This window comes from Poecile atricapillus, chromosome 6 (genome assembly GCF_030490865.1).
Source record: "Poecile atricapillus isolate bPoeAtr1 chromosome 6, bPoeAtr1.hap1, whole genome shotgun sequence".
NCBI lineage: Eukaryota > Metazoa > Chordata > Aves > Passeriformes > Paridae > Poecile > Poecile atricapillus.
Genome location: NC_081254.1, coordinates 4,424,396 through 4,448,125, shown reverse-complemented (window position 1 = coordinate 4,448,125; position 23,730 = coordinate 4,424,396). Strand labels below are relative to the sequence as shown.

General features: G+C 41.7%; 1 protein-coding gene across 1 annotated transcript; it reads right to left on the bottom strand.

Annotated features, from left to right (window-relative positions):
* Nucleotides 1-410: 410 nt before the first annotated feature.
* STOX1 (storkhead box 1) lies at nucleotides 411-20,346 on the bottom strand. Its single transcript, XM_058841355.1, has 6 exons — nucleotides 20,317-20,346; nucleotides 19,245-19,445; nucleotides 18,980-19,112; nucleotides 5,530-5,682; nucleotides 1,764-4,044; nucleotides 411-756 (listed from the first exon to the last, which is right to left on the bottom strand). The coding sequence occupies exons 1-6, from the start codon at nucleotides 20,344-20,346 to the stop codon at nucleotides 717-719; spliced, it is 2,838 nt and encodes a 945-aa protein (XP_058697338.1). The 3' UTR covers nucleotides 411-716.
* Nucleotides 20,347-23,730: the final 3,384 nt, after the last annotated feature.

Sequence of the window (23,730 nt, the reverse complement as noted above, 5' to 3'; positions counted from 1 at the left end):
ATAAAATCTGTGAAGCAATCCTGGCAGCTGCCGGGATGTCGATTCCTTATGGAATGGGAAGGTCAGGATCAGAGCAGGGCCTCTCCCACAGCAATGGCACCTGTTGTCCCCTGCCACCAGCACATTTTCATTTGCAAAGACTAAATTCTGCTTGACAGATACTAACACACCAAGTAGGCTGAGGATAGCTGAGAGTGCTGCAGGTCACAGAGAACCTTGGGATTGAAGGAATTTTTTGTGGTAACCAGGTGCGTGTCTATTTCATTTGCTTTGTTTTCTAGCAGGGAAGGTGAAGCATGAAGGAATTTCTGTGGCACAGGTAGGAAACACTTTCCAGAGTTACAGCTCTGTCCAACTGCAGTTCTATTAGAGCAACACAAACCCTTTTCCAGCTCACTGGTGTGGTCTGCATGAAGAATGCCAATTCTCACTTTTATTATCACAGGGACACACAAAAAATAAGTTTTAAATAAAAGGGGCAAACAAAATACACATGACCTCTCCAAACACTACTGTCAAAAGTTTTAACTAACAGCTTTGATTTAGAGACTGCCTCACTGATATGACTGGCTGCATTAACAGTATGGTTATCTTGTTACAAGTTTACCCATCTTATTAAAAAAATAAATATTCATGACCAGAGTTAGATGAAGTAAGGAATTCTGTTGCAATTGTCCTTTCCCTTTTCCTCCTTTTTTTCATTGTTATTTATACTTTTAGAATTTGGCAGGAAGCTTCATCTTCTTGTCAGTCCACCTAAAATAATATAATTATTAGAAGTCAGACTTCACATTCCAAAAATGAACGGAGTTGGCTTAGCTTTTCGTGCCACAGATGGCATCAGCACAAACAGTCAAAATGACCCTCTGAAATACACTTTGCTAAAGATTGCAAGTCTTCATGTCCAGGTAATACACAGGAAACGTGCTTGGAAGAGTGCACAGCCAAGAGCTGCTTAAGGGAAAGATTAACAATTAGCAGGATTCCCTTAGAAACTGTAGTTTATTGTTTGTTCCTTCATATACTGACTTCTCAAGGTGACAGTACAAATCTAATCCATAGGACTCCAATGATTTAATTACAGTTAAATACCACTTATTTAAGATATTAAGAATATGCGTTGCTGTAAAAAAAAATGGATGTGATTTTTAACATAGGTTCTTGCCACTTAAGTGTCAGAGGTCTCAATGTACAACTGTGTAAAAGATTGTTTCATACCAATTTATTTTCCATAGAGATTTTCAGGTGTAATTACAGGCAATGTGAAAGCTCAGGAGATGTACACATTCTGTCTGTTGTGGGCAAGTCAAATGGTATTTTCTGCTTTAAATTTCTACTAAATCTATTGTTTATGTAAAAGTGGAAAATCTATGACAATATCTAATGTTGTGTGGGGAGATCTGTGTGAGCTGAACCTGGCTGCTAACAGGAGGTTATCAAACACTGTGTTTAACACTGAGTTTATCAAACACCATGTTTCTTAACATTTCTGTCCTTGCTCATCTCTACCTGCAGGACACAGCTCATACTGTTTTCTTGATGAAAACAAATGCAAAATACAAACAGCAGCATTTTAGGTAGAATGCTCATGTAAAAAAGACTTAGTAGAACTATACAATTTGAATATTTCTGGATCATAACACTAAAGTTTAAAAAAAAAAAAGAGATAACTTTATTGCTGGGGAAGAGTTTTGTGATTTACCGCAACATTTCTGCCTAAATCTGATGTTCAATTTGAAGATTAGTGTCATGTGTTTTCTTACCTTGGGGAGTCAATTCCACTGTCTCCTGTAATGCTGTGGTTTTCTGTCCCTTCTGAGTGTTTCTGTTCTGGGATCACAGGACATGTATTCTTTAAAACCTGCTCTTTTTTTCCTAGGGGGTTTCTCACTTCTTTGTTCCGTGAGCCCAAAGCACGGTGTGCTACTCCTTCTCCTGCCTCATGGGAGAAGTTCTGCAAAGTGCCAGCAACAGAGTCAGCCTCGGCAGCCCGGCAGAAATCTGCCACAGCTGAGCCCTCCCCACAGTCAGTGAGGCCAGTTTCTTCATCCTTTCTGTGACCTTTCAGAAGAACCTGGCTGCACAACCAGCTTTCTTCTGCGCTGTCTGGTTTTGGATGCTCCTTTGAGCCATCTGTTGGTTCTGCAGGGCTGGCCCTTCCCTTATATCCGTGCTCTCCAGAGTCACATTTATTTACAGTCGTGTCATGCTGGCCAGGGCAAGTGCTAACCTTACAGGCTTTTAGGGACACAGCTGTGCTCCAGTCTCGTGTGTCTGAAAAGGCACGGCCAGGGGATTCAGAATTCTCATCCAGATGTGACGAGTTACAGTTGTCACCATCGTGTCCCTTTCGGTACAGAAGGTGGAAGTTATCAGTAAACCCTTCACTTTCCAGCTCCTTTGATCCAGGATGGCTGGCACAGTCATAGTTAAATAGAAGTTCACTTTTTTTATCAGTCTTTGGTCTGTATTTCACACCATTTTTTGGGGCCAGTTTAACGCTGGCCGTGTAATTTGAAAGATGGATGTTTTGAAATTCACTGGCAGTTTGATCTAACAGCTCACATGCAGTGTCAGCTTTGCATCTGCAGTACTCATCTTTCAGGCAGAATGGAAATTTTGCATCTTCTTTGCACATACCATTATCTTCAGTGTACGAGCAAGGGGATGGGTTTTCTGCTGTTCTTTTATAGACATTTTCTTCAGAAATATTACTCTCCAGGAAGCATTTACTTCTGTGATCTCTTTGCAGATTACTGCCTTGTAGATAACTACCATTTTCACTTAACCTGTCTTTCTTTAGTTGAAGGCCAGACCTATTAGCATGGAGTGGGTTGTTTTGCTTTGCTTTGTCAGCCTCACTTTCTGCATCCAGCCATCCAGTTTCACAGCCAAAGGGGCCTGAGGAGACCAAGGACTGTGGCCTTTGGAAAGCCCTTCCTCGCTTTCGAGTCCGGCACCTCAGCTGACCGTGGACAACACCTTGGTACCCTCTTGCAGGAAAACTGCGAGGTCTCCATGGCAGACCCTGAAAAGGATTGGTAATCTGCTTCTTATATATCACATGGGATTCCACTGCTACATCAGGTGGCTCTTGGCTTTTGATGGGCAGTGAGAAGTTCTCTTCCAGTTTCATGTTTTGGGATGTTATCTTCTGTATGTGAGATTTCCTGCTGCTCCTGCTAATCTGCTTTTCTTTCTTTGATTTGGTTTTCCTGGCATGTTTTGTTGTTTTGCTTGGTGCCTTTTGAACACAATCTTTTGAAAGACGGTTTTGCCTGACTGTTGGCACTTCAGCCGAGGTACCATTACTGATGATTTTTTTCTCTTTACATTTTTTCTGCTCCTCAAACTTCTGCATTAATATTGTGTGTTTAATCAAATTATCAACTGTAAGCGTAGGGTTAATACGCTTGATGATTTCATGTTCAATATCACGTGGAATATTGTCTAAGTTATCTTCATCCCTGACTGGCCACTCCTGGGGAGGAAACTGGGCTGAGAAAGTGCAGTACTCCTTCTTGTGTTTTTCTTTTTTAGAACCACTTCTCCAGAAAAGGCCAAGGCCAAATATTTTGCTTTTCAGTTTTGCTTTCACAGATGTCAGGGATTTGGTGGTGTCCCAGGAATGGTTCTCAGCAGATGCAGAGATGCCTTGAGTTTGACTTGAAGGCTTCAATTCACTGCAGCCTCTCTTTTTCTCTCCATTGGGTTCATGGCTCATTACCTGCCAATGTCTTTGTTCACAGAGCATATTTTGGTCAGGGAAACAATGGCAGGGTCTGTAACAGGATACTGTAGCAATGTTTTCTTTCACTAGGTCTGCACAGGGCTTAATGTTTACCAGGTAAGTGATGGAAGGTGACGAACAGCAACAACTTTCCTCCAGCAGGATCCTTCTGTTGTCTTCTATGGCATCATTTGTGATAAAGTATGTGTTGGGAGTCACAATGAAATATCCTGCTCCTGTATGATAGATTTTTCTTTCCTTAATTAGAGTGCCAAGGATATTATATAATATATTGTGGGAGGGCACTGCAATGCCTACAACAAAGAGACAGATACTTCAAATCAGAAATACGTTTTTAAATAAAATGGGTGCTGGCCTAAACATCTCTCTCATACAACAGCCCTGAAATCAGCTGAAAATTAAATACCCAGAGCATTTAGGTAAAGGCCACTGCAGCACCACTGTGAGGAAGCAAGGATGTTGTCTTTGGGTCTGTCAGGATATGATATTCATGAGAGACACCTTCTGCCAGGTACAAACCAAACGTCTTGTTCAAAGCATTTCCCTTCTGGCATGTTGTTTTATAGGGGCCTTCATCACTCTCTGAAGTTTCTGGTGTAGTTTGGTCAGATGTCAATTTTATTACCTCACTGAGACTGGTCTCAGCTACTGTTTTCCATCAGGTATCACAGTCTCAGAGTCCTTAGTCTAGTCACAGCTGACCTCCTGCCCACAAAATTAAAAACTTGTGTGAAAACACAGCAAGAAATACCTTCAAGATCCTACAAACTTTGAGAATGCTACTTCTGGCTGATCTACAAATTCTACCTTGTGGTTACTGACTGCAACACATTCCTGGCATGGTTCTGTGCCAGTTTGTGGGGCTGCATTAATATTTTCCCACTGGTTAAAATGCCTACTAGATCAGCCTAAAACATTTTCAGAGCTGTAAGGTTAAGAGAGGACTCAAAAGAAGCAGCTCAGTATCAGACAAAGCAGTCTCCTGAGAGGGCCAGAACGAACCTGCACAAAGTCTCAAACACAATAGCACTTTGGTATTGCAGATCTAAGGGAAATGGGATATTTTTCAGATGTATAGAAAACGTTTAAGGCTGCCACCACATCAGAATCACGGAATATTCTGAGTTGGAAGGGACCACAAAGATCAAGTCCAACTCTAAAGTGAATGGCCCACATGGGAAATCAAACACAAACCTTGGCATTATTTGTACCATGCTCCAACTGGGCTAGAAGTGAAGATCTAGAGATGGCTTAGTGTAAGTAAATTACTTTCAGAAAGGAAAGGGCTAGAATATGACCAACAAACCTGAATTTGAGGCTGGTTATATTTTTTGATAGCAAACACCAGATGCAGACTCCTACCCAGTCCCTTTGCAGATAAAGTCAGCTGTGTTCCTGTCACTTAGAGGAGGACTTAGAGTCTCTGTGATCTAACAGTCTATTTTATGCTGTTCCATATCTAGCAGCTAAACACCACTTCTGTGCTTTCCCATCCTCTAGATAGGGCATACTCTCAACACACTACTACAGTCATTTCCCTCTTATTCTCAAAGACTTATTAAAATCTGTGGAAAGGATTGCATCCAAGTCAGTGTAGTGACACTCACAGATGGATGAGAAGTGTGCACGTTCATGTATTCTACCAGTTGCTTGTTAACTTGTACTCCTTGCCCTTGCCAGCTTTGCATGTGAACATTCCCTGATCCCTTGTCCAATATCAGATACTCGAATCTGATGATACAGCCACTTTTTAAAGGAGGTAGAAACTAACAAGTTACCTGGATAATTTTTCACTAGCTGCTCTGTTAAAGTTTCCTGAGTGACCATCACACATCCTGCATTCATGTCTGATATGGTCCGGCAGATTCGTTCTGCCAAAGGAACAGAGCGCGACTGCGAGAGGGGATTCATCACAGCAGGGGTCACATCACCTAAAAGAAAAGAAAATTATTTGAGTGGAATAGTGTTTCATTTTTCCTATTAGCTGCAAAAAATTTCCACTGAAAACTTCCCTTATCCTCAGTTAATTTTCTTTGGCAAATCACTCGGAAATATTTCTGAGAGGAGGGAAGTGGTGCTAGCACTTGTCAAGAGCCTTTGTAATGAAGGGAACAGAAGGTTGCCTTAAGCACGTCAGTTTGGTATAAAATTCCAGCCAAAGCCATCATTTAGATTAATAAACAGGGAGCTGAGAGAGAGAATTATTTCTGATTTTTTAGAAGACTGCTTACATGTTAAACCATGCAGAACCTATATTTCTCCAAGCAGAGATTTCTAATGGGGAAAAGGTCAACATCCAACGATCTAAGTACAAAATGTCTTCACCAAGTCAGAACACAAGGGAAAAAAATACAAGTAACAGGCTTTGTCCCTTGTCTAGCACTTAAAATTGAATAGAAATGATATAATGCCACTTTTAGACTGGGTTCTGGAACTAGAGATTATTTAGTATACTGGATACAGAGCAAAAAACTCTTTTTACAACTGGATGCATTTTTTAGGCTACCTCACTATCTGTCCCGGTAAGAGACAAAAACATTGTTCTTGTTGTGCATAATAAAAGCAGAAGTTTGGAGGGGCCAACAGTGGGGCCCATCTTCCCCAGTAACTCTGCAATCCCAGCCCAGAGGGCTGAAAAGTGTCTTAGTCCTTCACCTCATAAAACACATCCCCCATCCATAAAACACAGATTGAGTCTGACCTCACCCCAAGCTGGGCAAGGACAAGCCCAGCAACTACTTCTGATACTGTACCTGTGAATGATGTAGCTGAAATAAGTATTTTCCCTAAAGCTGTTGATGGCAAGGCACAAAGCAGGGACTCACCTGAGGTCTGTGCACACAGTGAGACAATGACAGCATACACCTTCTCAGACAAAACAAAAAAACCAAAAACTCCCAGCTTTCTTCTTTTTTTTTTAGTTAGACTAATGGTCTATTCCCACAAGCAGGTGATGTTGTGTGCTCCCCTGCTCCGTGCTGCACAGAAAGCCCCTGGCAGTGCCCAGGGCAGGCAGCAGGGTCTCCTGGTTCCCTCAGAAGGCGTAACCCAGTGTTAAACACTAACAGGAATTCTCCCACAAGTAAAAAGTGACATTTTAGATTAAGCTACATTCATGTTTAACTAAACTGCAGTTGTCTATTGGATGACACTGTAACCCAATATTTATCCTCTAGCCAGAGAGCTACAACACAAACACTTCTCTGAGTAAATGTAATACACAACATTGCTTTGAAGAGCTAAAGTTGCTCTTGACCTTTGTTTTACAACTGTTGCTATATTCAACAAAAAGAACTCTGAAAAGAAAATCCTGGCATACAGTTTCCTCAGCGGTGTTGCTAGGAAACTCCTTGCAGGTGCAGAAACCATTGCAAGCTTTCTTTTTCTATGGGAAAGGCTGTCAGCATTCAGTAATGACTCTTGTGAATAGTTTGCTCTCTGAAGTCTCTGCTGTGGGTGCACCGTGCTGCTGCCAATTTCAACATTTGTTCATGCAGAGCACCAGACTGCTAAGGAGTAAAATACTGAGTGTAATTCAAATTTGTTCCTTATCTTTATAGTTATTATCTTGCTGTTGTTGTCTGTATCTGTCCTGCAGCATCAAATCCATTCAGGGAAGGCTAATATTTTCAGAATAATATTTAGAGCATTAAGCAAAAGCTAGCTTGATACTTAAGGAATTAAAAAATCTAAAATCATGTTTGAACACAAGTCTAAAATGTTGCATAGTCAATAGAGCACACATGCTAACATCATAAATATTAGATCTCATTCTCTCCTGACTCTGAAATAAAATCTGAAATTCTGAAAGCAAGAATTAGATCATTGGCAACATGGATAAGCAATGTGGGTAAAGGTCCAGGCAGCACCCTACAAGTGTCTATCAAGTTCTTATTAAAAACTTTGTAGATTTACTTTGCATAGCTAAGTAACTGTTGTTGTGCTTCAAATAGTCTCCAAAGCTTTTTGGAAATACTTAAAAGCTGCATCCCTTAATTTGCAGATGGAGAAGACTTATCAATTTGTGCATCATAGGCCTGATGCAAAATCACCAGAGCACCATGCTCATTAGAGCTCCTTAGTATCTGTCCTAGAGCTCAAAAACCCCCTGCAGAATGCCCTGGCCACTTCCCTACTCTACATAAATCTGATGACAATCACCTTCCTGCTGTCTTCACAGTCTTAGGAGGGCCTTGCTTACACCTTTGAGCAGGGACCCTGCCAGCAGTCAGGGAAGGACCTGAGCTTCTCCCTTGCTGATTTAAATACAGCCTCCCCCCCTTCCACACTCTGCAGGTTTTGCAGAACCACATTAACTAAAGCTGATCCCGGCAGCTGGCCAGGGTTCAGGTGTTCTGATCCTTCAGTTTGCTTTACCGGTCTGCTCAAACTCTGCTCATTACCTGGACACCTAAAGCCCAAGAATACCCTTTTTGGAGCACTTATTGATTGCAGTGTGGGAAGTCATCTGTAATATGAGCACTGGGTAACAAAACTCAGAGCACAGAAAAGCCTCTGGGTATTCTTGACTAACACAAAGTGATTTTTGTTCCATCTCTGTAATGTGAGCATTATCATTTTTCACTGAGTTGTTTAACAGTGGCAGAGTTTTTGCATCTTTGTGCTCTTCAGAAAAATTACATACAAGACAAGTTCATCTGGGTGAAACCCAGGCTAAATCTGGGGAAGTGAACAGAGAGGCATTTATTACAACTGCACTCAATTTACTTCTTAGAAGTTCAGGTAAACTATTTACAGAACAATAAAGGGCTAGGAGTAAATCCATTCCAGAAAAATGCCCAAAACATCTGTTGGGCAGAGAAGACACAGCATGTGACAATAGAGGATTGATGTTTCTGTTTTGTAGTTGGGAGCATCTGTCATGGAATGGATTAGACAAAAGATGCCACAGATCCTGTGCCTCTCTGCATGAGAGCCTTGGCTTGTTTGATATAATTCACTTTCTGCAGAATTGTACCAGGAAGATCATAAGCAAAAGCAGCACTGCTACCAACTGCAAGGCTTCTGCTTTTCTATGGACTAGAGTGCATCATGATCACATTTTACAGCAAAAATCACATGTTATAGTTAAAGAATTTTAATAAATGAAATGTTAATAAGAACATCATAGAAAGCTGGGAACTCCAGCAAAACCCTTTTTGAACATTTATGATTTTACAAGATGTGTTCTTATTAAATAATAAAAATTCTATGTAAATTAGAAAGGCAGTTAAGATTAACATTTTCAATTTTAAGTATATAACATAGAAACTCTATTTTGACACAAGTACTCAGTACTAGTGCTGCACTAGGTCCTGTTTTCAGAAACACCCTTTTACTGAAGCAAAGATTAGAAAGTTCAATTAAATGAAACTCTCAAATCTTGTAATGTGTCCAATCTATTACTAAAACAAACAAAAGCTCTCAGGAACAGCAAACAATATCTATTATTTGATTCTTTTGTCCAACTTTCAAAGAAACAATTAAGTGCCAGTTCAAGGTCACCCACACTTCTTCAGTTGACATCAAAGAAGCTGCAAACACATGAAAATGTCAGATTTCTGTACCTACTGATTTCTGCCAGGACAGACACTCCCAAATCAGGATTTAAGCAAAGACTGCCCTCCATTTGGTCACAATTTCGGGGGTTTTTTCTATGATTAACTTATTAAGTTCTTATTAACTTTTTATTCCTTAAATCTTTCAAAGGATGATGCCATACAACTTGATAAGAAGTAAGCAAAATCAACAAAAACCAAGCACTTTTTCTGCCTTCCCAACAACACATAAAAGCCTATTCCGAAACTCAAGTGTTGTGAACTTTTGGGAATAAGACCTCTAAGTGCTTTTTGAGGTTCCTACCCAAGAAATGTCATGGAATCCTCACTCTAATCTTAGTGCTAATGGCAACCCACAGCCACCATTTCTTTCAGCAGCTATTAAAAAACCCCACAGGTATGTATGGTGAAAACAAAGCAAGATTCAGGAAGAATAGGAAAAGCTCTCTCCTGCAACCTCTGCCCAAGTCCCCAGATAGGAACACGTCACAGAGCAGACACCAATATATTCAGTGTGGTAGTTTCCCTCAAAATGAGCACTGTGGGTAAGGTTTTGCCACTGAAATGTGTATCTCTGACCTTCAAAGAAACCCCTTCAGCTCTTAGCAAGACCACTTGTGTCCACTTGGATGCTCCAAGAGCATCTCAGGAGCAGGTTCCCATCTCCAGAGGTACTGCCTGAACACACTGGTGAGAATGCAGCTCCAAATGCACTGTTCAAGAGAACACAGCCCAAGGGGTATCCAGAGGTTTGTGTTTCACCCCCACAGCTGGCACAATAGCCAGCAAGCAAAACTGCATCAGCACACCCACCTTTGTTCGGGGCATTCACTGCAAAACTGGCAGAAAAATTCAGCTGTGAGCAGCAGCACTGCAGATAATTATTTTTCCTATCATGTAGCATGCTGATGGCTTTTAAGTCAGTCCACGTATGCATTGAACATACAGAGCACAGCTGACAGCAAGGAAAATCATCTTTAACCATTTCAGCATTTAGTGTCAGGGTAATTGATTCAAAATCTGATTCAAAATTGATTCAAAAATCTGTCAGGCAGATTGATTCAAAACGTTCATTGCGAGGACATAAAAAATAACAAAATTAAACAGGTCCAAGCAAGTTGCAAAACAACCACCATGGAGCCAAACAACAGAACAGGAATATAAACAAGCCAATGGCAATGTCTCTGACTCCTTTAACTGTCCTGAGGTGCTGCTATAGGAATTTGACACAAGCACAGCTTTTCCACTCAGCCTCATCCAAAAAATGCCCTTCACAACCCTGGCATTTCCCCACCTAAACTGCTCTGCCTTTTCCTTGCTTCCAGCTGTGCCCTCTCTTCTGCAATAAATCTCAGAAATTCAAATAGCTCTTTAATGTCCAAACCTTTGTTCTAAGCAGCAATGGTAATTACCTCTAGAGTGAAAGATTGACTATAAAAGCATTGGGATGAAGTTGTACATTCCTGTGCCTGTACAGCTAAAGGTCAGCTCCAACTGCTGCAGAATTCCTGCTGCCTCCTTTGCCTGGAAGTGTGCTGTCACATAAAAGGCAGACATGAAAAATGTACAATGTAATGCTTGGAAGTAAGATACGCCTAATGGTCACATTTGCCCTCCCCAGAACGAACCAAAATTGACTTTGCACATTCCCTGGCTTCAGCTCACAAATCCACCAGCCCAGGGAAGTCACGTTCTAGAATTTCAGAGGAGCAGCACCCACAGAGCTGTTCCAAAGAGAGCACAGCTCCCTGCAGAGGTTCTCCAGCAAATCATGAATCAAGGGGCAGAGCTCAGGACAGTTCACTGCCAGGGAACACCACTCCCAACCCATGGAACAGGAGCTGGCAGAGAGCTCCTGCAATGGTGGCTTCCCTTGGACACTTGGAGTGAGGACAGGAGCCACCACAACACAACACAGTGGAACCAAGCCAGCCTCAGATCTTGTTTTAGAACAAATCCCATTGCAGGGAGGTTTTTCATTCAAAATTTTAATGGTATGGGGCAGCTTCACACCTGCCTGGGAAACCTGGGATGTTGATGGATGTGCACAGCCACTTTTCCTTCCTCTCTTCCTAGATGAATATCCAACTTTATGGATGTTCTCATTGTTGGAAATAACTTTCTGCACCCTTTCAATAGGCTGGAATTTATGGTCCTCAGGGAAAAATAAAACAAACCAGTTTAGAAATGAAAAGCATCATCTTTACCACCACAAGAGGTCTCAGAGGAGTTGTTTGGACACTGCAGATTAAACAGCACTAGTCTGAACTCGAGGATTTTAGTCTGCAGCTCCCAAACCTGTCTCCATGGCTTTAATGCTATAAAACACCTTTTTCATGTTTCAGTTCATCCAAATTTCAGCCATGAAGAATGCCACAGGAGACCAACAGAGCAACTGAGCAACTCCACCGTGTTACAGGAGATTTAGAAAATGTTTTTTCAAAAGCCACTTTAGCAGAACCCTTAGGGTGAAGATACTGGGCTGTTGAATCGCACAGACCAAAGTGAAGCCTCCAAAGGAAATGATAGAGATGTGTCTGTGGGATGTTGCAAATGTAGAACAATTTCAAGGGCCAAAATAAATTGTAGTCTATGAAGCACCTGAAGGCATGGAATGGGGGCAAATTCAGCAGAGGAACACCAAGATGGGCAGGCCTGGAACACCTGGGGGGCACAGCTGAGGGAATGGCTCTTGTAGAACCTGGAGAAGAAGTAGTTTTGGAGGGACCTGGCAGCAGCCCCCTGAGAAGATGGAGCCAGGCTCTGCACAGGGACAATGAAACACAACAGGCTGCAAGAGCAGAGGTTGGGATTTGCTATACAAAAACCTTTTCACCTTTAAGGATGGCACAGCTGTGGAGCAGTGTGCCCAGAGAGCTTGTGCAGCTCCCAGGCTGCGACTGAGCAAAGCCCAGAGCAACCTGGTCTGACCCCAGAGCTGACCCTGCTTTGAGCAGGAGGTAGGACAGAATGAAAAAGTACAGCAGTCATCTGGTTCAGCTGGAGCTGAACCTGTACCTCCCACAGCCACCCTCACCCCTCTGCCTCCACCACCCAATGCAAGGGCACTTTTAACCTCCAGGAGCTGTGAAGTTTTCTTGAGTGACACCAAGTTAAACAAACAAGGTTACTCTTCACTCACACTGCTAATGAAGCCATGCCAAACAGCACCCATATGAGAAAACTATTGGTTTTCTCTTCAGCTCTCCAAATAAATAGCTCCTGTATTCAGAACTTTTTTTTTGAGTAACTCAACTCCAGATGTACAGGCTCACTGTTAGGGCTGGTGTTCTCCACAGCAATGGAGTGGATGTGTGCTAAAGCAAGATGGCAGCACAGAAAAAGCTAAAAGTAGCCTTGAAATGAACCTCATGTTTCACAGAAGTCTCTGATTCCATCAAAGACCACAGCAGAAGCACTACAAATTAATGCAATTTATTTCATTAACTTCATGATATTAACACAAACTATTGCCTTTTCTGACTGAGACAGAAAAAATTAGGCCTGTTCAAATTACCCTCATTCTAAAAGAGCATTAAGGCAGCTAAGATCTGCCTTTCATGATTCAAGGTGCAAGATTTCAAAAGACCAAGGATATAGCACAGTTCAGCTTATCTTCTTGAAATTGTTTTCTCACCCAAAAGATAGAAGCAATAGCTTTTCCTGCTGAGTCTTTAGCATCGAGAAATACACAACATATACTAAGTTCTTTCCAACTAATCTGCTTAGAGATTATTAAAAAAAAAAAAACCAACAGTAAATTAAGTTGAATGGAGCTTATTATAAAAAAATTATACACTTCTGTTCAGTGCTACATGCTAAACAGTGTGATTAGAAACTACTGCTGGGGTAGTGTGGAAAAACTGCATGCACAAATGCTTTTACAGATTACATCTTCCAAGTAATTCAATCTGAGCAGATCTGGTAAATGAATCAGGCTTCTGAAGAACATCACAGGCCCCCTGTACCTTGCTGCTGTGAGTTCAATCAGTAGTTTAAGTTAGAGTTTAGTGCAATACATATTCTACTGAGATTTAGGGGTTTTATAATATAGGATTGACACCTTAGTAAGAATTTTATATGGAAATGCATTAAATGTGCAGGAGCGTTATCTGAAGTCAGTGGTAAGGGCGAAATGTCAGCTAAAATTAGGTACTAAACATCATGAAATAATGTAAGTTTTACACTCTCGTTACACAGATAGAATTAGATCAAAAGCAAATAATAGCAAGGTAGAGAAAAAGCTCCTTCAAAGAGCACAAATGTTTTCTTCCCTTTTTCCTCCTCAAAATATATCAGCAGAGTCACCACTGGAGCAACTGTGCAACTGTGATAACAGGTAAAACCCAATTACAACATAATGTGCAAGTCAGTAAGTTCTGAATCAAGTACCTTACTGAAAATAACTTTAAAAAAAAATAGTGTTTGACCATAAAACAGTTAGAAAATCAAACTGTTCTTCGTGTTTGGCAGTCTATCCACAGCAGTGCAAAATAAAGCACCATCATCCACTCTTTTCAGGCCTGATAAAAATAAAAAGACAGAATTCTAAATAATCCTAACCAGTTCAATGCAAAGCATGACCACCCGCTGCGAGTTACATTTCACAGAAGCCATCACCATTGAAGTACAAAATTATTCTCCTTTGACTTGCAAACCTACATCCCTGTTTGTGGGGCAGGATGAAAGACACTGGGAGAAAAGGACTCCAAAAGAAAGGAATGCCATGAGGCACATCCCCAGCCTCTTGCTGAGCTGCCATCCTCATTAAGGTTGTGCTGTTCCTGTGTGTAACTGCAGTGCCTGACAAACAATATCCACTCCAGAGTCATGACCTTTTGTAGGCCAAACAGAAATCAGCTACTCACAAGGTTTCATCTGTGGCTTCAATGAACGTGCAGCAGAACCGTGCTGATAGTGAACAAATTTAAATTACTCAAGTGAAAACAAATCTGTCCTAAAAGCTTGCCAGGTAGCTTGGGGACAGGAATTTGTCTCTCATTTTAAGCAGCGTTGAGAATTGCTAATAAGCAGGAAATGCTCAAATACCCAGCTGTAGATGGAGCCCAGGTGTACCAGTGCCACTGTGGTGCCTCTGTTCCCCAAAGCTGGTACAAACATGCAGAGATGAGCATGAGGATCTCCACAGCCAGGCAGCCAGTGCCTACTGAGCTCACTAAATAACTATATAATATAGTTCCCCAAAGCTGTGCCAGCTCTTTGAAAGGTTATTGCAAGCCACAAGTAGAGCAGAAGTTTTGTTCCTCACTCCTTAAGATGTTGCTGAACATTTTCAGGAAATTCAAATTCCATCCCTCTCCTATCACGGGGATTCTGTTTGAGTATCAAAGCAACTTCAGGGACTATCTGCCCATTTTTAGCTGCTTCTCTGAGTGTTTCTCTTCTCCTTATTTTCTGTGGGAGACTCACACAAGGAAAAGTGAGGAGCTAGACCTATCAGATTACTCTACAAAAGCACAAATAAGAGCACAAAACTGTTCCCTGTCTGATCCCATTCCAGTTCATTCAATACCTCCAGCAAAAACATATAAAACTTGACACTTCACAGAAGAATGTACTGCCCTTTCAATGTCACTCTTCAATAGGATATTTCCTGAGAGATATAAATTTCCAGCCTGCAGCAGAGCCCTCATTGGAAATGGTGACCAGGACATTACCTGTCCACAGAAAAGTCACAGTCTGCATGCCCATCCCAGCTTCAGCCTTACTGGAAAGGACAGGGCTTTCTTAGCTTTCCTTGTGAATAATTTGTTACCCTGCGACAGACAGAGATGCTGAACCGACAGCAAATTCATCTTCTAGAGGATAAGCAAAAAAAAATGTTTCATTGTGATATTTTCTCTCCTCGATAGGAATCACGAAGGAGTCGGGCTGCTCAGGCGCATGGAAAATGCTGCTGTCACGAGAGAAAGCAGGCTGGGATGACAGAAACGAGCTGGTGACGAGCAAGGACAACAAGCAAGCAGCTGCTGAGATGCATTCTCACCAGAGAAACCCCAGAAATTCTCTCTCCAAAGGCTCAGGAGGTCAGTGCGCTCAAATCGAGTACTTGTAATTGTATCTCTGAGCTGAGAATCCCCTACTCCCCTCCCAGCACCTTCCCTGCATGCATCCCCCCAGGCTTACAGGAAAGGAAGGAGGGAGCACTTTGCCCCTCGTTTGGTGAACAATTGGCTGAACAACTCAGCCAAGCACGGGAGATGGTCCACAGAGAGCTGTGTTTGCTCAGTTACCAGATCAAAAGGCTTTAAAATTACCCCCTGCTTCACCCACTGAGGGAAATTTTAATTGCCGTGATTTTCCCCTTTTCTTCCCCTCCATCTCTCAAGGAGAAAATAAAAGCTCCTACCCAGTCCTGTGTGTACCATGCACCCCATGAGATCCCCATCAGAAGGGACAAGAGACATTTTCCATTTTATCTGAGAGCAAACACAGCAGGGCAGTTTGTGTTAGTTACAAGATTTTGGGATTGATTTTTCCCTTTATTTGACTAAATTTCCTGTGACCACTGTCAGTCAAGGTGTAGCCTGTTCTGTAAAGTCAGGATGTCCAGCGCTCCAGTGTGTTTCTCTAGAACAAACCTCATTTGAACTGCTGGGATAAAGAGCAACAACGATTTGTGGGAGCACAGTGTCTTCTGGTGACAAAAAATAGCCAGGAAGACTCCTTGAGATAAGCAGAGGAGGAGTTCTGAGTGCCGAGGGCTTTAAACCCAGCGTGGAACAGGGTTTGGATAATTCTCCACTGAAATGTGACTTGGCAAAATCAACGCTGCGGTGCCGAACGGCCCTTGCTTCTCATCTATTGCCCAGCAAACAAGTGGTTGTGGATTTAAAAGGAAAAACATCAAAAGCGTTGGCTCATTATTCTCATGAGTCTGAAAACTCTTTTCCCACCCTTTTCGTGTACCACAGCCAAGGATAAAGATAGTGGAGGTTGTGTGATTCCCATCTCTGACACCTGGTACACCCAGGCGTTTCTGAAATTTCACCAAATGCTGCGAGAATTTGCAGATATTGTTATTGCTACACGTGCAGGAAATGTTTCCTTAAGAACCACATTGCTTGGTCCCCAACATCCCAGCCTTCAGTCAGGAAACATTAAAACCCCAAGTGGCTTGAATTTCTCATTATTGCTACAGTTGCATGAGAGCAGATAAATTAAAAATGCAGTCAAATCTCTCTATATATACAGACAGCAAATCTGATACCAATAGCTTCATTTTAAAACATTGCCATTTCTTTAAAAAAACCCAAAACAACACTGTCTTTTGCATTTTAGTTGTGGAAGTTGCTGCTTGCTTTTCTAGTGCAAAATAAATCTAAGAAATGGGAGAAGAGAAATGCAGAGCAGGAAAGGGCCATTATCATGACTTTTAGAAGAGAAGGCATAGAATATATAATTTAAAATCAGAAAATTACTTAAATAAAGATGCTCAAATAGAACTTTTTTTCAGTTAAGCTTCCAGAAATTCAAGTAAAATCATGAAAATGTCACTTTGACATTAATTGATCAAAAAAGTGAAATTCACAAAGACAAGTGAGAGCACTTTAACTTGTAAGAAACCCCCTTGGCTGTTACTGCAGCAAGATACAGGACAAGAGGGGAAATAATCTAATTAATTTACTGAAGTAACTTATGTTTGTACACACATCCTGTGCCTCAGAAAAGAGGATACTGGGAAGCAAGGAGGTAACAAACAATGGAGTCAAGTTCTCTAAATCATCCCCAGGACACCAGCAATAACGTGTAATTTTTCATCTGTGGATATAAAACTTAACTATAATAATAGATAACCACTCCCAACATACCTATAGATGTTACTGCTTTTTAGGTGGAGAGGAACAAACCACTCTTGTTCCCTATAACACCTCTCCTGGACTGAGTTAAGAGGTCAGCAGGTTAATTTGTGATTAGGGAAGACGAACACCAGCTGGTGTTACCAGTTCGGTAAAGTTATCAAAGTATCCAATAAATGACTGATGAAGAGAGATATTTTCTAGTCAGAAAATGGGGCTACAACAGGGAGTGGCTATTCTGTAAAAATTATTGGGAAAGAAGGGTAAATACCAGTAACAGGAAATAAAGAATTAAGTGATTTAAGTTAATACAGTGTTAAAAAATAATAAAGAGGTTGAGCTGGCCAAGGATAACACAGGCAAGACATCAGATATCTTCCTGTTATACATTTTCTAACATATCATTAAGAATTCCTCAGGTCTTCCCAAAGTTGACAATTTATTTTGCTTTGACAAAAAGTGCAATTTTGATTTTTTTCTTGAAGAATTGCTAGTTAGCTTCAACAAAAAGCTTTTGCGATCTAATATCCAGTCCTGCTTGAAATAAAATGCACTTCTAGATATAATTGAATTCAAATATATGAATAAATATGAATTAAGAACAGGAATTAAGATATAATTCATCCCTGGACAGAGAGGATTGCAGAGCTACAATCAGGGAAAAGTAAAAATAAACATCTCCAACTGACAGCTATGAAAATCCCTGGTAACTTCTGGAAATCCAACTGAAAAGAGATTTGTTTGCACATCACCAAGTACTTAGGAGTTACTACGGAGCTGAACGTCTCCACTGCAGCATCTCCTGGTTGGATTAATGCTTAATTAATATTTAATGTTTCCTGTCTTTTAGTCTTGGGCAAGTTAAAGCACAAAGCGCTTCACATCAAAACGTTAAATCTGATATTTGAGCTGCCGCAAAGCAAGGACTGCGCTGCTCAGGTATCGCTTACCTGCATTAGGCTCGATAATTAGAATTTGGTACTCCTATAGTATTTTCCACAGAGAGCAATCCTCATTAATCATGCCCAAACCTCACAGAAAATTGCAGGAACTACAGAGGCCCTGTGGTATTGTCTCCCTCTGCTGAAGGTCGGTGAGACAAGAGCAGCTCCGCAGGACAAACCGACACAAGCCCCACGGGATAAAGAGTAAATCCAGGATTAATGACCCCTGAATACCGAATTCTGCCCTCCTGCAGCAACTGCAAACAGCAAAGGGATTTATTGTCCAAAACCAGCGCCTCGAGTGAAAACTGAAGAGCTGTGAGGCAGCAGTCAGTACCAGGAGCAGAAATTTAATCTGAGCCACAATTGTGATGCTGGTGAGTTTATTCTGCAATCACATTTCAGAGGACTTTTCGTGGCAAACTTGCATTAAGAGCACTCGATAACCCCCAGCTGTACTTTCTGTGTAAACCAAGCCCTTCATTGCAGCCTGGTCTCTTTAGACTGCAGACTTCATTAGAACAGTCAATTGCATATGTACTAATTGCAGCAAATGAAAATACTGGATTAATATTCACCGTTATGATGTAGTTAAAATTCATGTGAATAATTAGATTATTTAGGGTAGAAACTTGAATATATCTGAGCCTGATTTCTTTTTAGATACTTAATCACGTCCAATTTTATTTTAGAAAAGGTTTGTAAGATCACTTTGTAGGGCTGTTTTGGTTTGGTTTTGTGTTTTCTTTGTTTTGTTTTTGTTTTTTCCGTGTGTGTGTGAACATTTCCAGAGGATCTAAGACTAAAAGCAGCCGCTGATTTCAGACGATCACATCGGCATTAGGTGGCACAGTGCTTTCCCCGGCGGGCAGCCGTCACCCCACCCACGGTGCCCTGAGTCTTTACCTTCTCCAGCAGCAGCAGCTTCTGCAGCTCTTTGCTCAGAGGAATCTTTGTGCTGACTCCATCCATAACATCCAGCCCCAGCGTTTTTTTCCAGTGCGCCACGCTTTGCTTTAAACTCCCACGAAGAATGAAACTAATTCAGTTTTCCACTGGTTATGAACGCACCTTCCAGTCCATTTCACTCTCAGGCTCCAGACACATTATATCCAACCACTTCCAGGCAACATTACCCGCAACAAAACTCCGGAACCAACCTGCTTCCTACCACATTTTTCCTAAATGCCGAGTCTACGTTGCAGTGGACCCAGCAGGTGCCCGCTGACTCGGCTGCAAACCAGGCTATCAGCAAACCCAGTTTGTCCCAGTGTCCGATTGATGGGGAGGCCGTGCCTCTGGAGAAAGCTGTCCTAGGTGATGCTCTGCTTGCTCGCCACTTCTCCGCCAGCCTGGCTACAGGGATTTTTGCCTGCCGGAATTTACACGGCCAGTCACAAAATGCCCGAGGCAGGAATTAACCTGCCCTGAGAGAGTGGTTTGCTGCTTCAGCTGATGGCAGCTCCGCAAGAGAGGATGTCACCATCGGGATCACACACGCCGGCAGCAACGAAGATAGGAATGAGTCAAGATGAAAGCAAATAAATTCGGTGGCACCGGAGGGCTCCAGCACTGCCTCTGTGGTCAAGCCTTGCCCCAGCTCTCCGGCCCTGTCCCGGCTGCTCGTAGCTCCAGGGAGGGACACTCCCCCTCCAGAGAATCCCACTCTGGCCTTGAGGAACCTGCCTCTAAGTTTGCGCTAAGATTTCACAGAGACAAAAGACTCCCGCCCCCCTTCTCCCCCAGGATCAGGGCTCTTGCCCTGTCTCAGATTACACTCGCACGAAGCGAGGGCTGGCGGAGCAGGCAAAGGAGGCAGCGGTGCAGAGCACAGGACAAGCTCCAGCCCTGCCCTGCACGCTGGTGACAGACACTTGCACAGGTTGTTCCTATTCTGCAGAGCTCGGCATCCTCTCAGTCACCCTGCAAAATCCTTGACAGACAAGGTAAGAGCACAGCTTGCTTTAGAACCTGCTGCTCGCAGAGGAATCTGGTGTCCAATTCGGTGTGCTAAATAGGAGATTTTTATAGGTTCTCAAATTCCATGTTGCACTAGAATAATTTTTTTTTCAACTGTCTTCTTTGAAAATAAGCCCTAAAGTGGATTAATCTTCCTTTTCTTTAAAGGGTGAAGTAGGTAACAAAGTTAATTCACTGCTCAGAACATCATCTGCAGTCACCTCTTACCAATCCTACATATTCTGAGCCACTGCTACCCAAAAGTCACTCTATACAAATTCTACCTTTGTACATGGATCACCAGTACTGCACATTGTACGATCCTCACAAGTCCCCTTTTGTCCTGTCCATCACTACATGCCCAAATCAGAAGACTGAAAATGCTCACTGCACATTCCTTACAACCATATCACTGGATATCTGAGAATTTACAGATGTGCTGCCATCCATATGTGTCCCAGTACTAATGATCACTTACTTTTCCTCTCCTTGTTATAATAAAAACATCACCCCTCCCTCAAAGAAAAAAAACCCTAGTTCTCAGCTTGATTTTAGGAAGAACACTGACAGAAAAATCAGGTTCAATACTGGTAAGCAGCTAATCTGTATTTGCACTTGTTTAGTCCCATTATACATAACTTTCTTATACCAGAGGGGCTACTTGACAAAGGCAACATTTTATCTAGTTATCAATTCCCTGAAGCTGCTTTTGGAAACTCTCCCCCAAGGTTTTTCAATTTGTAACATGAATATTCCAATAGTTATATTTAATGTTATTTATTTAATATTTTAACTCACCAAATAGTACTTTAACAAAACAAGGCATGAAGAGACAGGAGTCTTTCCAGATGCTTAAGAGAACTTCCAAGCTCTGTTGTTTCTTATTAGAGTGTCCAAGCTGGAAGTGTAACAATGCATCTACCCAACGTGTACCTGATACCTAGAGGGCAAATTGCCTTCTCTCCTTTAACTTGACCTGTGCACACATGCAATGGACTGTTTCACAGAAAAGCAGGTTGGTCTGTGAGACAAGTTCTGAGACCAGCATTGCAAGGTGTTTTGTCTCCAGCTGCTCATTTTTATAACACATGTGGCAGCAATTTCTGCTTTTTTTTAGAGGCTGATTTGTTGGCTACTATCAAGTCCTGCTAAAAAGGGACCAAAAATGAAGGTTGCAATTCTCCAGCTGTCTCTGACCTTGCATGATAAAACAGGAATGTAACTGCATGACCCTGTGTCAGGAAAACCAAGAAGATTTAAGCAATACAGGGAAAAAAACCCAACTGTCACTCAAACAAATCCTGTATACCACCAAAAAAGTTGCAACAAATTAATAAAGCAAATTAGTACTTAAAAAACATCTGCTGAAAAGCAGTGGGGTGATTTCCAACTGGGATTCCTTGCAGTTTTTCCTCCTCCCCACTCTTCCCCTCTACCCAGTTGTTGGTGAAGAAATGTGAACAGTGACGAAGACAACAGCATCCTTGCACTTGTGTCCCTCAGTAGGCTGAGGGGAAAATAACCTGGGAATCAATTTCCTATCAGAACACCTGGCATTGGGAATTTGTGTCACCTTGGCTGGAATCCAGCTCAGGAAATTTCTACAAATAAAAAACAATCTGCAGCATGCAACAAACAAATCTACCCAGCAGGATTATTCTGCTGTCCTTTTAAAGAGAATAATAAAGAGGGTTGAATTAATATTTTACTAGATACAACAAGTCTCAACATTATTGAATCACACCTGCAAAGGTATTGGTTCTTACACCTACTGCGAGGCACCTGAACCAAATCCTCAAACAAGTTACAATTAATTTGTTAGAGGCAATTTAAAACCAGCAGGCTACAAGAAATCAAAAGCAGCATCCTACTTTCAAAATAAGTTCAGGTATTAGCTACCTAGAAATTGAAAAGCAACATTCTGAGACAGAATTACAACACTACCAAACACACAATGTCAGGTGAGATTTGGTGTGTTCCAAAGCTCTAGGTTATACTCTGTATTGTGATGCTGTGGATTATAGAGTGGATGAATAAATAAGGAAAATTTGTTTTACTTGAAAGCAATGCATTTTCTTATTAGAGCTTTTTACTGTAACAACTTTTGTGCAATACATCAATGAAACCCAGTATGCAGAAACATAAAAGCTTGTTGGGAAAACACTGGCAGTTTCTACAGCTGACTAAAAGTATCCATTATTTATGGCATCTTTATTGTCACACTCCATGGCAATATGCAAGTCCCAGCTGAATTTGTTTGATTCACTTCTGTTTTCTGGAAGAGATACCAGTGTAAGTGTAGTGACTGTGCTACCTACACATTTTGCAATCTATTGCTGGCTGTAAGACTCAGTCACTCAAAATGAATTCTTTTATCTTTTATATTTTAAAATATAAACTGCACTGAACAAATTCATTCAAGGTAAGAACCTGACCTGGGTACACAAACAGTACAGAAAAGCAAGAGAAAAAACACATTTTGTGCACATTCCTGACAAAATTATCAGTGAAAGTTAACTGTTACATAAGTCCAAACTTATTCACACGGCACATTACTCAGCAGAAAAAAGGACTGGAAGCCATTCCTCTCTGTTAAAGCAGTTAAACATTGAAAAAGAAGTTATGTTAAAGGACTGGGATTTATAAGGTTAAGATACTGAAAGAACTCAACTGTAAAAGCTGGATCTGTGGAAACCCCCAGACACCAAAGAGAGAATTCCAATTTCTCCACTGTATACTCAGGGCATTCCAGAGGCAGAGGACACTGGACAAACCAAGAACTGGGAAGTCATTCTGCAATCCTGGAGCCCTTCTGCAGCAGGGCCTGGGTGCTGTGGGCACCAGGCACTGGGTGAGGCAAGAAAACCCTGGGTGTCTTCATCGTGGCACAACGTGCAGCAGTGCTGGCAGCAGCCCCATCTCCTCAACACTACATGAAATCCTCAACACCAGAGAAAGCTGGCAAAACCTCACCACTGCCACTGTTTCTATGCAGCAATGAAACTACAGACTTGTGTCTTTCCAGGGCTCTAGCAAAAGCAAAGGGGCCTCAAGAGTGCCTGTGTTATTCCACGTCAGTTTGCATGCAAGCAGCACTTTGATCTTTCTTCCCAGACTCATTCACAGACATCACGGGGCTGAATTTAATTTTGTATGGGTTAAACTCATTCATTTGCCCTCATTAGACAAAATAGCAAAGGGGAGGGAAATAAATTTATAAACAGAGATCAGATTCCATTTACCAGCCTGCTGTAGCAGGGCTTTCTCTACAGAACAAAGCAGTCCAAGATTTCTTACTTTCTATAAAGCATCTGTGATGATTTCAGGAGTCCAAACAAGTGGGATGCCAAGGCTCACTTTTAGCAGCCTTTTGCCAGTAACTGGGACAAACCAAATGACTCAGAAGTGCAAAGACCATAAGGTGGGAAATGCAGACATGAAATACAAAAATGTTGTTCATAAATCAAAACAGACAAAAGATTGCTTCTCCAACCCTCTGTTACTGATACTCCATTCAATTTTCCTTAGAATTAGTTAAATTTCTGGGAATAATACTAAGAAGCTTTAGCTAATACACAGCATCAATGTGGGTCATGTACAGAACCTTGTGCTGTTTGGTCCAGCAAGTCACAGAGTCTGTAAGAGGTGCCTGTTCTTCCTCAGATTATCTGTGCTTCAGGAGACTGATCAAGCTCTGT

Coding starts and splice junctions, on each gene's coding strand:
- STOX1 (XM_058841355.1), bottom strand. CDS start 20,346: ATGTGCAGTACTGGTGATCCATGTACAAAG. Junction 19,113..19,244: donor CGGCATTTAGGAAAAATGTG/GTAGGAAGCAGG, acceptor AAACTGAATTAG/TTTCATTCTTCGTGGGAGTT. Junction 757..1,763: donor AGTGGAATTGACTCCCCAAG/GTAAGAAAACAC, acceptor ATATTATTTTAG/GTGGACTGACAAGAAGATGA.